The 16,307-nt window shown below is 57.3% G+C and overlaps 1 protein-coding gene across 1 annotated transcript in view; it reads right to left on the bottom strand.

Annotated features, from left to right (window-relative positions):
* Positions 1 to 1,807, bottom strand: part of LOC308061735 (T cell receptor alpha chain MC.7.G5-like) — a 103,084-nt gene extending 101,277 nt beyond the window's left edge. Inside the window, exons 1-2 of the mRNA XM_080382135.1 lie at positions 1,566 to 1,807; positions 489 to 773 (exon numbers count right to left, since the gene is read on the bottom strand). Of these exons, the coding sequence (XP_080238261.1) occupies positions 489 to 773; positions 1,566 to 1,611 (331 nt within the window). The 5' untranslated portion in view covers positions 1,612 to 1,807. The remainder of the gene's footprint in view (positions 1 to 488; positions 774 to 1,565) is intronic.
* Between the last annotated feature and the right edge of the window lie 14,500 nt (positions 1,808 to 16,307).

The raw sequence follows: 16,307 nt of genomic DNA, 5'->3' as shown, positions 1-16,307 counted from the left end.
GGGCAGGGGCTGGTCCCAGACCCCTGAGGAGATCACCAAGGTCAGGCGGGAGCTGCTACCACTGAGGGATTTAATGTTTCTTTTCCTTTCTTTTCCTGGTACCATGGGAATTCTTTGGGTGGCTGCAGCAAAGGGGATGTTCTCCAGCTTTACATTATCCCCCACACATAGGCTTGAGATGTGGACAGGCTCGATATCTGGAAGGGCCATGGAAACGTCCACTCTGCGGTGCTTTCTCCAGCGCTTCTCATCATCAAAGAGCCTGGATCCAGACGCAGCTGCACAAGTCACACAGGCCTGTGCCTCACAGCAGTACAGGCTGGGGAGGCAGAGGCCCAGCCTCACCACAGCCCCCAGGTGCTGCTGCTGAGCAGGCTGAGCTCAGAGCTCCAGGCAAGCAGTGGCAGGGAGGGATCTGCCCCTCACAGCACCGCCCATGTTTCTATGCGCTGCTGCGTGCTGTGGGCACCACTGTGGGCTCAGCGCACAGAAATAGGCAGCGCTGTCCTGGAGCTCAGCATCCCGCACATGCAGAACCACCTGGGAGGTCTCCACAGACAGTGAAGACGAGAACCTCCCTGAATCCACCTGCGGTTTCCATTTGTACACTCCCTGCAGCAGCATCTGCGGGGACTGCGTCTGACGCTGCTGGTACCAGAAGATGTAGGGATTGGCAGAACTGGTGGAGAAATTGCAGCGCAGAGCTGTGCTGTGTCCCGTCTGGATGGTCATTTCTGCGGGGAACTGGAGCACAGAGTCCTTTTGGGCACGACCTGTAAAGCCAGAAACATCTTTCAGCCTTGCTTGCCTGTGCACCAGTCCATCTATCACTTCCTGGGCTTGCTCACTGTCCCCGCTCTCCATCTCACTTTTCCCAGCCTCTGAGCTGCTGAGCTGCTTGTCCCTGCACCCTTCTTTCTGCAGCTTCTTGCCACTCCTCACCGCCCAGATCATCCTGCTTTCCAGCAGCGCGCACATGTCTTTCCAGCCACTCTTTCTCTCCGTATCTGCCTCTGAGCTATGTTAACTGCTGCTGTCTCCTTCAGCAGCAGCAGCCATGAGCTGTCCTTCTCCCACCTCTGACTGTATCTTCTTGCTAGCGAAGCTCCTCCATATGACACACCACGTCCTCTGCCCTTGCCCTGTCTCTGTACAGCATTTCAGCTCTCCTTGACTCTAGTTAGCCTTCTCTGTTTGTCCCCCGAGGTTTACAGACAGCCCTGCAGAGGCCGGTAACCTTCTCTCCAGCACACCCAGGAGAGAAGCTCCCAGATGCCACACAGCTCCGCTCCCCAGCGTCTTCCCTCTTTCGGGCTTGGGCTGTATTAGCAGCACACTCAAGAATGCTCGGTACCCGCAAATGCAGGGTAAAGTCTTGTCCTTCCTCTTATGCTCGTTACTCCTGACATCTCCCACATTATTTGCCATACCCACCTGCAGCCCCGGCTCTCCCTACAGAAACACTCCCTGATCCCCCAGGCAGTCAGGACTGACATCTCCGTGCTTCCACCACCAGCTGCGCAAACTCTTGCCTCGTTCACCCCAGCCTGGAAGCGGCATCTCACCAAAGGCTGCCAGTCCCGCCAGGGCTGCCAGCACAATCAGGGCCATGTCACGCTCTCCCTTCACGGGGTGTGCAGGCACCTGCCAGCCGGAGGGACCTGATGCTTGCAACTTCACCTCTGCCTCTGCCTCTGCCCGATCAAAGAGGCCTCCAAACCACAGCCCAGAGGGTGGAGCAAAACTCTCTCCCTGCTGCTCCAGGCAGGCCTCGTTGCACCTGTCCCCCAGCCTCTACCACCAGAACGCTCTCCAGAGCCTCGTGGTGTAGGTACCGTCCATCAGAGGGAATGGCATCCCTGGTGATCTTCTCCTGGCATCGGCCCCCTAGGCAGCTGCACAGGCCAGCAGCCGGCTCTGCAGGAGATGGAGCCGGCACCCCTGCACCCACCCATGCCCGCCCTGTTCCTGGGACTGTCTGGAAGGAGAGAGGAGCAGGCACACGCTGAGGTGCCCGGACCCAGGTGTCGCACACTCTCCCTTCCCCTCTGGCCGTGGAGCAGGAACCTGAAGAGAAACATCTCTGTAAAGAGCATCTGCTGCAGAAACCAGCCGCACAGGGACAGGCACGCTCCCGCGCTCGGGCAGGGGGAGGACACTGGCACACAGCTCTGCGTTGTACAGGCAGTCCCCCTGTGTCCCTTCACCTGCCCACATTAGCCACAGGCGCCAGGTGCTTGTCCCACCCTGGGCCCCAGAACCGCTATACCCAGGCAAGCCAAAGGGCTGCTCGATTTTACTGCCTCCTGCTCCTGGAGCAGGGCTCCTCTGCCACTTCTCACCCAGGGCCCTTGGCTCACACAGCTGGCAGGGACTGCAGAAAACAGCTGGTGAGCGCAGCAGCCCCCATTCACAACCCCGCTCCCACAAGGCCTTCAGGGTCCTGCTGCTCAGCCGAGGCCGTGGCAGAGGGACGGTGGGCTGCCCTCTGCTCTCCAATGTCTGCAAACCTGCCAGGGGCTCCTGGTAATGCACTGTAGCTGCCACCACAGTCCCCAGCTGAGGCAGGACGAAGGGCTGAACCTTTCCCCTCTGCCTCTCAAGCCTGTGCACATGAACTTTCACAGCTGTGTCAGCTCCTGCAGCCGCACCGGCCTCACTGGGGAATGGCTGGGACCAGGAGCCAACTTTGACATCTAGATGAACACGCCAACCAAATGTTATATATACATATATATATATATGTATTTCGTATCCAATCATTGGTAAAATACGCATGATCATTAGTGAAAGATGTAGCTTAGATAGAATATAATCATTTGCAAAGATGGAGTGCATCCTTCCTTGCTTGGAGGCAGGTGGCCAAGATTGTGAAACCAGATATACGGCCTTGTATGGAAACCGGTGGTTAAAATCAAGTAGGTAAGGGAGGCTCCCTTGGTTCCTCCTGGTAGCCCTGGCCAGGCTTTGGTGGGATCTGAGAGGAGAGTGAAACCAGATGTCTCTATATTTGAAATCAGGCGATCTTGTTTATTCAACACTATAAGAGCTGGACCCTCTGACAGTGACTTTGGAGACCTCACCTACGAGTGGATGCCCTGTGTAGGACCTCCCAAATGCCGGGACAGGCTCTCCAAATCCTCGCTGTAACCAGGGCTCCCAGCAACTGTGGACCCGGATGACGGTAAAGTATTAAGGCAATTGGTGATGTATCTTTCTTAACCGCTGTAGCCTGTCATAGGCAGCAGTGATTAGGTGCATTGCCTTGTTTTATTCTTGCTGTATCCTTTCACTTACTACTTGTTTCACTCCCTATTCTATTTTTTAAAATGTAAGTAAAGCTAAACTCACTTCTTTAACTAGGGGTCTGTTTCCTTTGTACTGACCCGGTCTATGGCAAAACACCTCTCTGCAGGAGGCCTTCCCACAGCAGCAGGAGCACGCTGGAAGTGGACTGTGAAGCCGGGGCAGCCAGTTTGTAATTGTGTGCCTGAGCCAACGTTACAAAGGTACCAGCAAGAAACCACTTCTCCTTGTGGATTCAAAGCAATGGCTTGCCCCCAGGCTGTCTCAGTTGTGACTTTCTGTTCTAACAGGGCCTGGCTATGTTAGTGGGGTGGAAGAGATCCCCAGCCCCTGCCTGTTGAGCAGCAGCAATGCCCGGCTCATGTGGCAGGAGGACCTCTGCTGCCTGCCTCCCTGTGCGGACCCAAGAGGAGTCGCTCCTCGCCAGGGACCACGACTGAAGGGCAATGTTTTATCAGGGCATTTCACTTGCATGTCTGAAATCCTTTTTCCCTAGCTGTGCTACAAGGAACCATCACCTGCAGCAGCACAGCTGCACTTCCTAACCCAATCACAGTAAACCCTGTAATAAGCTGGAGGTCCTTCTTGATGAGGATAGCACCTGCAATGGTCCTTGTAGAAGAGGGAGGGATGGCATTTCTCCATACAGACGAGGAGGCCATTTGGCCACAGCACCGCCAAAGCGCTGCTCCTGGCCCTTGGCATGCCCCCTGGTTTGCCTGCCCAACCGAGGAGATCTTGGACATGGAGGAAACCGGTACAGAATCCATGCAGGCTTTACAGTCCAAACTAAGGGCGCTGCTGCCAGAGGTTCTGGGGTTTTTTGATGGTGATTTAAACCACCTACTGATGGAGCTGTCGCTGTTCTTTACACCTCTCTTACTCCCCTGCTGATTGCCTTGATTTATACCCTGAGAACTCAGGATGTCCCAGCTGCTACTATCTGCTGATTTGCAATCGACTTCTGTCCGGCTTGTGGTGGTTCACAGTAGCAATGATGTCAGATCTGTTTCCAATGGAAGAAAATGCTCTAAAAGCATGACCAACCACAATGGCGTAATCCTTCTGTGGACGCGATCTGCACAGTGTCCTGTGCCCTGGCTGTGGCCTGCTGGTGTAAGGGGAAGTTTGTGAGCATTGTGGACTGTCTGAGAATGCATATATGACTGTTAATTGATAAACAATTAATTCACAGAGGTGAGGAGTGGAATGTATTTGGTTTATGGGGCAAGGTTATGGTAGCAGGGGGGCTGCAGGGGTGGCTCCAGGTTCATGTGTGGCTCATGACACAGGTTGTCCCTGATGAGCTGGTGATGCAGCTTGTCCCCCTGCAGCCCATGGAGGTTAAGGGTGGGGCAGACATCCACCTGCAGCCCATGGAGGAAGCCATGCCACAGCAGGTGGATGTGCCCTGAAGGAAGCTGTGACCCCGTGGAGATCCCATCATGGAGCAGGCTCCTGGCAGGAGCTGTGGCCCCACGGGGGATCCATGCTGTAGCAGTTTGTGAAGAACTGCAGCCCATGGAAAGGACTCGTGTTGGAGAGGTTGGAGAAGGACAGTCTCCCACGGGAGGGACCCCACACCGCAGTAGGGAAAGAGCATGAGGAGGAAGAGGCGGCGGAGGGAATGAGTTATGAACTGACTGCAGCACCCATTGCACATCCTCCTGTGTTCCTCTGGGGGAGGAAGTAGGGACGTCAGGAGGGAAGGTGAGCTCAGGCATAAGGAAGTGTTGCAGGGAAGGTGTTTTAAAACGTATTCTCATTTCTCATTCTCCTACTCTGATTTGATTGGCGAGAAATTAATTTCTCCAAGCTGAGCCTGTTTTGCCTGTGACACCGACTGCTGGGTCAAAATTTCCCTGTCCTTGCCATAAACAATGAGCATTCTTATTTTTCCATCCTGGTGAGTAGTGGGAGTGATAGAGCAGAGTGGGGGAGACGTTGCAGCCAGGCAAGGTCAACCCAACCCCAACACGCCATGCTCATGCTGGCCCAGTAGAGCAGTAGAAATGGCCAACAACCTTCCTGGTGCAAAAGGGGATGCGGCAACAGCAGAGCCACCTGGGAGGAGGTGACCAAAAAGCCCACTGCCCACACTCCCCGCGCTGGCAGAGAGCAGACTTCCTTTGTCATGACAGTGCTTTTTGCCAAGCACTTTGCGTATGGTGACACCATGACTGAAGGCCATGGCTGAGAGGATCGGGAACTCAGTCATAGCCAGGAAGAAGCAGGAAAATAACAGCAGGAAACACAAAGGATTGTTCTGTTGGCAAGGAATCCTGGGGACAGCATCTGGGGGACGATGGTGGTGACACAGCAGATCTCCAAGAAGGAAAGCCTGACAGGAAGAAACGCACAAGGATCTGCAGGGAATTGCCTGATTTGAATGCCCAGGGAGCTTGTTAGTGTTACTAACAACTCCAAGCTGAGATCTTTGCGTGCGTCCTTGGGATGGGGAAAATTACCGGGTGGAAGCTGCTGCTGTGTTTGCCCAAGGCAGCCAGGCAAAGGTGAGACACCCACTAAGCTGAGCATCGTGCTGGAGCATTTGCGTTCGCTTTATTCTTGACATCGTGAACTCCCTGTGCCATGGCAGCACTTGGAGGACCCAGAGGTGTCACTTGGCCTTCCTAAAAGTCATGAAGAGCTCAGCATCCTTGGCAAGAGGAGAAGCAGCCTGAGGTGGCCTGGATGGGAATCGGTCCCCTCTGGGAAGGCGTTGCGGGACAATGCCGGCAGGCCTTTTCAGACAGGCCAGAGGACGCCACGGTACCCGCAAGGCTCTGACCCCGTGCTGGGCAAGCACGAGCGCGTGGTGGGAAACACGCTGCGCCCCCCTGCCTTGCACAGACCCTCTCAGGCTCCCCGTGCAGCGCGGCCCAAGCGCGGTTGTTTGCTGCCTCGGAGCACCGATGCGCAGCAGCCCTCAACGAGGAGAGGTGCTGAGCCCGGGCAGCGACTGCAAGGGGCACCCGCTGATCCCGGGGCCGGTGCCGCAGGCGGTGGCGGGAAGCGCCCGGGGCCGGGCGGGGCGAGGCGAGGCGGCAGCGCCCCCTGGCGGGGCCGGGCGGGGCGAGGCGGCAGCGCCCCCTGGCGGGCCCGGCCGGGGCCGTCCCCCCGCCCCCGACACACACGCCCGGCCCCGGCAGCGGAGGTTCGTGCCCGGCCGCAGCCCCGGCTCCGAGCCCCGTGTCTCCCACGGCGCAGTAATACACCGCCGCGTCCCTGCGCCGGGGCCGGGCGAGCCACAGGGCGCTGGACCGGCGGTCTGCCGCCACCGACAGCCGCCCCGGAGGGTCCTGCACCTCTCTGGACCCTTTGTAACCGCTCGTGATGAATGCGGGGCTTCGGCCCGGGAGCTGGCGGTACCACTGGATGAAGTCTCCTGTCCCTATGCTGGGGTGTGAGCAGCTGATGGCGATGCCGGTGTCCTCGGTGGTCTCTGCCGACGGCTCCTGCTGCACCTGGGCTCTGCCCACAGCCACTGCCGAGGAGAAAAAGAAGGGGGAATCCTCAAAACCTGCTTTGTGCCCAGCCCCGCCTGCCGTTCGCCATGGCAAATCCCAGCCAGGAACATTCGGGCATGGGGGGCAGAGTTCCCAGAGGATGTCTACAGGTGCATTAACGGAGGTGTCCGTTAACGGCTGGCAGACATAGGAACGCGAGAGTGACAGGTGGAGTCACTGGAGAAAAACAGGGACAAAGGGAAGGAGCCCGAGGGGAAGCAGCAGCGGGGAAGGAGCAAAGGGAAGGAGCCCGGGGGGAAGCAGCAGCGGGGAAGGAGCAAAGGGAAGGAGCCCGGGGGGAAGCAGCAGCGGGGAAGGAGCAAAGGGAAGGAGCCCGGGGGGAAGCAGCAGCGGGGAAGGAGCGGCTGCAGGCGCTCCGCGGCAGAAGGCGGAGGGAAGGAGGCAGCGGGCAGGGCTGGACAGCGAGAGCACGGCGAGTTTCCGGAGGGAAGGCCGGATGGCAGCAGAGGGAGGGAGGGACGCGAGCCCGGCGCGGCGGCAGGGCTCCGTGCAGAAGCCCGAGGGGACGGCAGCCCCGCGGGGGCCCCCGCAGGCCGAGCCCCGGCCCGCCCCCCGCCGCCAGCCCCGCGCACCCAGCAGCAGCGCGGCCAGCCCCGCCAGCCCTGCGCCCCGGCCCCGCCGCATGCCGCCGCTCCGCCGCCCGCGCCTCGCTGCCCCGCGCCAGCCCCGGCTCTGGGCGGCGGCCGCGGCGCCTCCTCTCCGCCGCCTCCTCTGCTCCGCGCCGCCGCCAGCTCCGCCCCGGGGCTGAGCCCGGCGCCGGCGCCGCTCGGGGGCTCGCAGCGGCCTGTGGCAGCAGCGGGGCCTCGGCCCGGGAGATGGAGCAGCTTCCAGAGCTGCCTCCCCGCTCCGCGGCTGGAAGCGGCAGCCCCCGCTGCCCTGCGGGTGCCGGGGAGCAGCCTCAGAGCCTGCCTTCTGCTGCCTCTGCAGCCCCAGCCCTGGGCCGCAGAGTCCTGTGCAGGCAAAGGCAGCGTGAGGACGCGTGTGCCCAGGGGCGTGCGGGGCTCAGGCTGAGCAGGGGTGTTGGGGAAGCGCAGTGTTGGGCACAACGGACCGCCAGAGCTCATCGAGATCCACCCCTGCTTGCAACAATGCCCACTGCATGAGGTTACGCGAGGTCACAGTCAGTCCAGCCTTGGACAGGCTCGCTCAGGTTGGTACTGCAGAAACGTCCAGGCACATCCATTCCAGTTCTTGTTGTTGCTGTTGGCCTGTTGCTTAAGCACGCCTCCCCGTGTTCCAGCAGTTCTTCATTGCCTCGGCTTCTGTTGCAGAGCACTTCCCGAGTGCAGTCCCTCTTCTCTGTTTCCTTTGAGCAGGTAGATCCTGCCCCTGCTGGGAACAATTTTGGCTCCACAGAGGTACCGTCTGTTCCTGTGGTTGGCTTTCATCCCTAAACTTGTGGCGAGCGTCCTCCTTTCCATTTCCCCTGGCATTCATGAAAACATTGGAGTGTGGGTCCTGCTGCCTATCCCTGAGAGGCCCTGCTATTGTCTGCCTGCTGGGCTTTGCACCACTGCTCACAACTCCTGGAGCCTGCTAGTCCAGGCCCTTTGCTACTCACCTCTTCTTGATCCCTTTTGTCACCACTTTGGGGATCAACAAAGTATGGGAGAAGATGCCACTCCACCTGTTGCCCAGCAGTGCCGAGAAAAGGGGAGCAATCGCCTCTCTTGACCTCTTGGCAATGCTTTGTCTGAGGCAGCCGAGGATTCCCTTGGAACTCCTTGGCACAGGGGCACAGTACTGGCTCATGGCCAGCTTGGTGTCTACCAGAAGCCTAGTTTGTTCTCTGCACAGGACTGCTCTCTATGGGTGACCCCGGGCTGCCCTGGAGCGTGCTGCTGTTCTTCCAAGGACGGGAGTTTTTCCCTTTCCCTTGTTGAACTGCATGAGGTTCCCATCAGCCCATTTCTCCAGCCTGGTGTGGTCCCTGTGGACAGTGGCCAGACCCGCTGGAACAGCAGCCACTCCTCCCAGCTTGGGGTGCTCTACAACCCTGCTGCGGGCACGCTCTGTTCCATCCTAGAGATCATTAAAGAAGGGGTTGAACAGGGCCCACTATTGATCCATGGAACACCCACTACTCAGTGGCCTGTGACTCAGTTTTGCGCCACTGACCGGCCCCCGCTGGGCCTGGACATTCAGAGAGTTTTCAATCCACCTCACCGTCTGCTCATGCAGCGCTCTATGTCAATGGCTTCTTTAATGAGGACGGCATCAAAGGCCTTGCTCAAGTGGAGCCAGATGAGATCCACTGCTCTCCCATCATCTCCCAAGCCAGCCTCTTCATCGCAGAAGCTTACCAGCTTGGTCAGGCATGAGTTCCCCTTGGTGAAGCCATACTGACTACTCATGGTGGCTTTCTCATCGCTATCATGCCTGCATTAATCAGGCTTTCTGGGATTACCTGCTCCATCCCCTTCACAGAGACTTAGGTGAGGCTGAAAAGCCTGTGGTTCCTTGGATTCTCCTTCTTCCTTTCTTGAAGGAAGGAGCAACACTGGCTTTCCTCCAGTGCTCAGGCACGTCTTCCAGTCACCGTGGTCATTTGAAGATGCTCCAAAGGAAGCAGGATTGGGGCTAGAGTGAGGAAAAAGCATTTACAAGAGCCCAAGACATTCTCCTCCTCCTCCCCCTCCTCCCACCTGTCCCCATAATGATGGTCCATGGCCTGCACCCAAGGGCAAGGATAGCAAGGGCAGGTCACCTGTACACCCTCTATCCCAGAAACAGTTCCCTGCACAGCACGGCAGTTGCACGCATGGGCAGGGCTAAGGCGACTCACAGGCTGATGCTGAAGTCAGCCTGGCCAGGCCACAGACGACGGCACCCAGTGCCCAAGCCCCCACAGCTGCTCTGTGCTGCCTGGCCTTCCCCCAGGCAGGAAGCAGCTTTCCCCCAGGCCAGCTCTTCTCCTGGAGGACATGTTGCCCACCTCTGCCTGCTGGTCTGCTCCCCCATTCAGCTCTTGGATAGACTTGTACAGCATGGTCCCGCTGCAGAAGAGATGAGGCAGGGCTGAGGGCAGCACACAAGGTAGGGCATGAGAAAGGCTCCAGGGGCGGACAGAGCGCACTGAGAAGAGGCTTCCTCAGGGTCCCAACACACAGCAGCCGGAGGGTTTTCCAAAATCCTTGTCATCATGTAGTTCCAGGAAGGAGCATTGCCACGTGGCATGTTACTTATGTACCTTTGCTCTTACCTTGAGCTCTGACCTGTGAGGGACGCATCCTCGAGCAGCTGCTCTAAGAGACAGGCCTGCAGGAATACCTGAAGAAGCAATGTGCCGCAGGGAAACCAGAAAGCCAAGAGCAGCAGCAAGGCACCAATGCAGAAACTGCGCTGATCTCCTGCATTGCCTGTCGCCTCAGCAGAGCCATTGGGCAGAATACTCAGGTAAGCCACAGTGAAGGCACGGGGACCTCAGATTCTTTCACCGCCTTCTGCTGCCTCTCAGGCCACTGACACCGGCCCTCCCTGGGAGAGGGTCTTGGCCCGCAGAGCTCTGGGTGGACGGGGGAAGGAGCGCTGCCCGGGGACACCTGAGGGCCCCTTCCCCCAAGCTCAGCCTTGCACAGGCACGTCCCCTCCCTCCCCTGGCTCCTTGCACAGCCGGAGCATCTCCCTGTGCCAGGGTGTCTTGCACAGCAGCGAGGTGCACGGCACTGGCCGAGACCTTGACTTGCGCTGGCTGCAGGACGCTCTATTTCCCTGTGCTGTTCAGCAACGTGGTGAAATGGCCGCTCTGCCTGGGAGTACCCGCTGCCTGCTACGAGACGTGCTGTGGGGCTTAGCCTTTCTTCTGCTGGTACCAGAGCAGACGAGGAATCGTACCGTCAGTCAAAGCCAAGGCTTACCCAGCGGTTGCCTCAGGAAGTCAGCGATGACGAGATACGCAAGGACCATGCTGAGATGGATCGTCCTGCATGTGTGAGAGCGACTCAAAGAACGCCCGCGTCCCCACCAGGAGCTCTGAGAGAGCAGAGCTGCCAGAAATGACTCTGCCAGGGGAACCCAGAACGAGAAAGGGAGGAGAGAATTCTTGTTCTTAGCATGCCTGAAATGCCTGTGCTGTGCTCCTGCCTCCTCCAGCAGTGGCCCCTGTTGCTCCTGCACTCAGCAGCTTCTGCCTTGCCAGGGTGGAGGGGCGATAGGCCTGCAGCTGGGGACCAACCTCTCTGACACATCCTCCCATGCAATGTCGTGGGAGTCTCTCCTTCCCTGATGCCTGTGCCCTCTCTCTCACAGCACAAGGCCTTGGTGGGGTTGGCCTGTCCTAGCGCCTTCACGGTGCCCAGCGCCAAGCTCCTGTCAGCACAGCCCAAGGCTGCAGCTCTTACAAACATCATCTTCAACACCCCCAAGCCCTGCAGACACCAACTGTCCCACTCAGCCCCACAGGCACTGTGGACTTTCTCCTTCTATGCAAAAGAAGATCGGTACTCGAGGAAGCAACACATGAAGCTTTGTGCCCCGCTGCTCAACCCCTCTTACAAATCAGCTTCTGCAAAGCTCACCCAACACCACGCAGCCTCTCCAGATGACCGTAACCCTGCCAATTTCCCTTTCCTCCAAACCAGCTGGATCTCCAGCTGTCCTGCCCTTACTTCCAGTCCCATCAAACAAACCTGCCAAACTGTTTCTGCTCTCCCCATAGCATGATGTAGGTTGGACAGGGCCGGTCAGGGCTGTGTCCAGACGAGTCTTGAAAACGTCCAAGGCCAGAGCCTGCACAACATTTATGGACAGTGCATTCCAGTCCTTGAGCTTTTTCAGGGTCAAAAAGAACTGGAAAATAAGGTTCTCACACGTCAGTAGAATTCCGCAGGTTCCAAACTGTGTCTGTGGCCTCGCGGCCTACCGGCACCGTGCACTTGGAGAAGAGCCTGGCTTCGTCTTCTCCACGTGCTCAGAGCATGTAGCTGTGGACACCCCTAAGGTCTCCCTTGGAGCCTTCTTTTGCTAAGGCCTCGTTCGCTCAGGCTCTGAGTGCATCATGTCCTCAAGCTCCCTGCCTGCCTTGGGGCCTCCCGCTGGACTCCCTCCAACACGCCTGTACCTTTCCTGCACACCGAGGAGCCCCAGGCTGAACGCAGGAGCCCAGGCATGGTCCCAGGAGCGCCAAAGAGAGGAGAAGGATCACTTCCCTGCCTGTGCTGGCTCCGCTTTCGTTGGCATCTCAGAGCGCAGTAGGTGTGCTTTGCCACACGGGCACACTGCTGACTCACCTTCAGCCACTGGCCACCAGGCATCCCCTGCCTCCCCAGCTGCCTGACCTACAACCTGTGTCTACAGCACGGTCCCAGCGCCACCCAGAAGCTGAAAGGTGCCTCTCCCCGGAGGAAGTGCTCGATCATGGCTCAGGCCTTTGGAGAACAATCCTCTTCTGGTGCGTCCTACCTGCATGGTCGCTTCTGGTGGAAGTGCAGCGTAAATTCCTTCTGCCTGTGATCTGTCAAGCCAGAAAGGTATTTCAGCATTGCCTGGCTCCGTGTCCGCCGTATCTATCCGTTTGTCAGCTTTGGCACTGGGCTCATGCTCCACCTCGCTTTCTATAAGCTGCCAAAGGCTGATCCATGCATCTGAACAGGGTGAGATTGCAGGCTCAGGGTTCAGCCAACCCCCAGGTGCAAGGCAAGGAGGGGATCTTCCCTCCTTGGGCTCATTTGGCCAGGAAATAAGTCACGAGCACGATCATGCCTCCTGCCTAGAACCCTTCTCTCCAACGGCAACTCTCGGTGGATGCTGGGGGGAGCCTAGGAGCAAGACAAGTAGGATCCTTCTGCTGAGGGTTCACTCCTGTGTTCCAAGCCCCTGGGCTTGGACTTGGCTGAAAAAGTCACCCCCATACCAATCTCTACAGCTTTCCTCACTGGCACAGAGGCTGGGGAGGCACACGCCCAGCCTAACCACAGCCCACAGCACCATGTTGCCCTCTGCTTTACAGCCAGGCTTCATCCATCCCTCCAAGTACCCACCTGGAGAACCCCTGGCGGCCTGTGCTGCCCGGGGCTCCAGGCCACCACCGCTGAGGCAAGCGTGCTGGCTGGCCGCTTTGAACCGCATGCAAAGAATGCCTGGAGAAGGGATCCTTTACCACCGGTTCACGGCGAGGGCCTCTGCCGCTGCACAAACCAGGTTTTCCTCTGTGCTTCTGAAGCCCAAGAACGTGGACTCTGAACAGCTGAGTGAGCTACTAGAGCCATGCAGGCTTCCTCTCCACCACAGACCTTGTGCTCAGGAATTGGCTGCAGTGCTGGGGGAACATACCTAGAATTCCCTTTACCTGTAAATCTCATCCCTTCTGGGAGATGGAATTGTCTCTTGTCAGCCACCACAGTCTCATATCCTATTTCCTCCATGAAAATCCCAGTGTCTTGGCAAAAGTGTACAAGTGGAAGGATGGAAATCCCTACATCCCTGTCCTCCACCGAGAGGGGATTATGGCTAATGAAGCACATACAAGCATAGCAAAAATATGAAAAGGCCAACACCATTATAAGGGCGTTTCTGTTGCGTGCCTGGCAAGTAAGGCCTTTTGCCAAAGCCCTGCCAGAGCGCTGCTACTGGCTCTTGGCACGACCTCTAGTTTGCTTGCCCAACGGAGACCATGGAAAGATAGAAAAGGGGCACAGGATCCACCCAAGTTTTAGACCTCAAACTAAGGGCATTGCTGCCAGCGGCTGTCCTTTCCAATGGAGATTTAAATCATGCTGCAGCTCTTCTGTGCAGAAGACGGGCACTGAGCTGTCTCAGGCTGCGCTTCTCATTTCACTGCTGTGGCCTGGTTCTATGCCTCATGTGTCTTCACCTACACGGGAGCCCCCTAGAAAAGGTCACTGGGCAGAGTAGCGGCTGTTCTCTGCGTGGTTCTTCCTCTTCTGCTCAACACCTTGGTTTACACCCTAAGAAAGGAGGATGTGAAAGCTGCTGCTCTGAGCAGGGTCAAGAGCTGGCATTTCTTCACATGAAGGAAACAACCAGCAGGGTGCCATCACCCTCACCCCCACATCACCGTAGGTCAGGGAGTTGGTGATCCAGGTATCCCGAGGAGGCCCTGGCCTCTGCTGTGCCCTGCTACAAGCAGAGCCTGGCCTTCAGGCCCGTGTTGTTCTGCACAGATCCCTTGGCCAGGGGACAAACTCAGCCCGTCCATTGCAACCGATGAGCTTTCAGGCAGCTTCTGCTTGGTGCCAGTGATTGCACTGCCCTTGTGTCCTTGCCTGTATCTGAAGTGCAGCAGGAAGGTCTCATGTGAACATGGCTTCTGTTTCGCAGCAGAAATGCTGAATAGAGCTGTTTTATTTCATGACAATCGTCTTAGAGTTTGACTGACCAAGAAGGGGTGACCTTTTCATGGGCAGGACGAGCGTGGCGTGCTGTGCCCTGACTGGAGCCGCCTATTTGACAGCACGTAGCTTAGGGCTCCCAGCATCTGAAGGACACAGGATTATCTGTACTGCCATCTCTTTCTTCAGTGACATTCTCTGGGATAAGAAATGGCCATTTACAGAGTCCGGGTGCCTTTCCACTGGGAATCAAACCAGCAGCTCCTGGTGCAAAACGTTTGGTGCAGCTGGCAGGTCCCCGTGGGAAATGCCTTTGCAGGGGAAGGACAGTGATTTAAAGAATCACTCTAGCAATATATGAGCAAGCGCAGGTTATCTTTATTTGGCAGCGGTGGGTGCATGGGGGATCGCTCCACCAAAGTCATGCACAGCAAGGGAACCTCTCAGCCCCTTCTTTATACAAGTCACTCATGTCTATTCATTAACTTTCCATGAACTCATTAACATATTTCACACCTGGACAATTAGCACAACATTCCCTCTGTCACAAATTCAAGGATTTAGTACATCTTCAAGTTAACAGTATTAACATATCTCATGCCTGGACAATTAGCCCACTCCCTGTGTCACCCATTCAAGGATTTAGTGCACCCTCAAGTTAACAATAAGGGTCTCCTCAGACAAACATGAGCACATGTTCTTTAAATAAATCGTATATGGCCCATTATTCAATAGTGAAGCAGAGACAGAGCAGGGGGCACACGGGGTGGCATCCCTCCTCACCTGCAAACCAGCCCAGGGAAGGGGTGTCCCCTCTTCAGCACTGGGGCAGGGACAGGGCTGGCCAGGGGCGGGAATGAACACAGCCCTTGAGTTCTGCTTGTGACACTGCGGAGCCAGCACAGCACTCACCGTGTTACGGCTCTGCTGGATACTGGGCCAGAAGTAACCCTAATTCATGGCGATCTGCACCATCACCCCAAGATGAAAGCAGTGACCGGTAACACAGTTGGGAAGGGGCTGTTGGGGGGAGAGGCAGAAGAGTTGTCTCCAAAAGTCTTTCTAACCTTGCAGCCAGCAGGAAACGAGCTACTTACAAGTTGGGGTGGGCTTCCAGAGTGCCCTGCTACATATCACAGGCCGCGATCCCTTAGCAGGGAAGGCTTTCCATATCCAGCGGGGGAAAATATTCCTCCCACATCCACTCAGCTCGCAAAAACTCCTAGAGCCTGGGGTTGTCCAGCAGGGACATTTGCCTTTCAGGAACCTGGGCTGGCCTGTAAAGCTGGTCCTCCGCGGGCTGCCAGAAGACAAGCTGTGTCAACATTGTCTTCTCCGTGGCTGCAGGGGAGCATCTGCTCTGGCACTTCAGGCACCGGCTCCCCCTCCTTCCTCAAAGACCTCGGTGCCTGCCGAGTTGTTTCTCTCACATTTTCTGACTCTTCTCTCCCAGGCAATGCACAGCACCTTTTACCCTTTCTTGCATATGTTATCAGAGAGGCGCTGCCAGCGCTGCTGATCAGCTCTGCTTTGGCCAGCAGCAGGACCGCCTTGGAGCCGGCTGTCATTGGCTCTGTCTATGGCTCTGGCATGGGGGCAGCTTCTGGCAGCTTCTCACAGAAGGCATCCCTGCAGCCCGTCCGCTACCACAGCCTTAGGTGAAACACGTGCACTGTCATTACCCTGGTATGGTTATGTGCAAAACCTGTTTTGTGTCTGCAGGATAAAGCCAGCCAGCTCAAGGCGCACAGAGGAGGCTGCTGGCAGCTCCCTCTTGCTACGGGCAATTACCGCACCCGCACCTGCAGGCAAAACAGCAGCCGAGCAAAGGCCAGCACATCAATTAAAAGAGGGGAAAAATAACAAGAATGCGTGAGCATTCACAGGGCAGCCAAACCATTTGCTCAGCTGCTCTGTAAATTAATGCTGCTCCTGCCTTTCTCTGCCTTTACACGAGAGGGTATTTGCCTTCACGTGAGCCTAGAGACAGGCTCACTGCTACATCACTTCTGATGCCCCAGCCTCAGTGTCTGCGGCCCAAGGGGAGTCTGGCTTGTCCCAGACACACCCCTTCTGCGGCCACATGAGTGTGTCACTGTGGAACTGCTCCCTCTGCAAGGGCAGGGGCTGGTCCCAGACCCCTGAGGAGATCACCAAGGTCAGGCGGGAGCTGCTACCACTG

The sequence above is a fragment of the Falco punctatus genome (genome assembly GCF_963210335.1).
Source record: "Falco punctatus genome assembly, chromosome: 4".
NCBI classification, from domain to species: domain Eukaryota; kingdom Metazoa; phylum Chordata; class Aves; order Falconiformes; family Falconidae; genus Falco; species Falco punctatus.
This window is presented reverse-complemented; position numbering and strand designations above follow the sequence as displayed.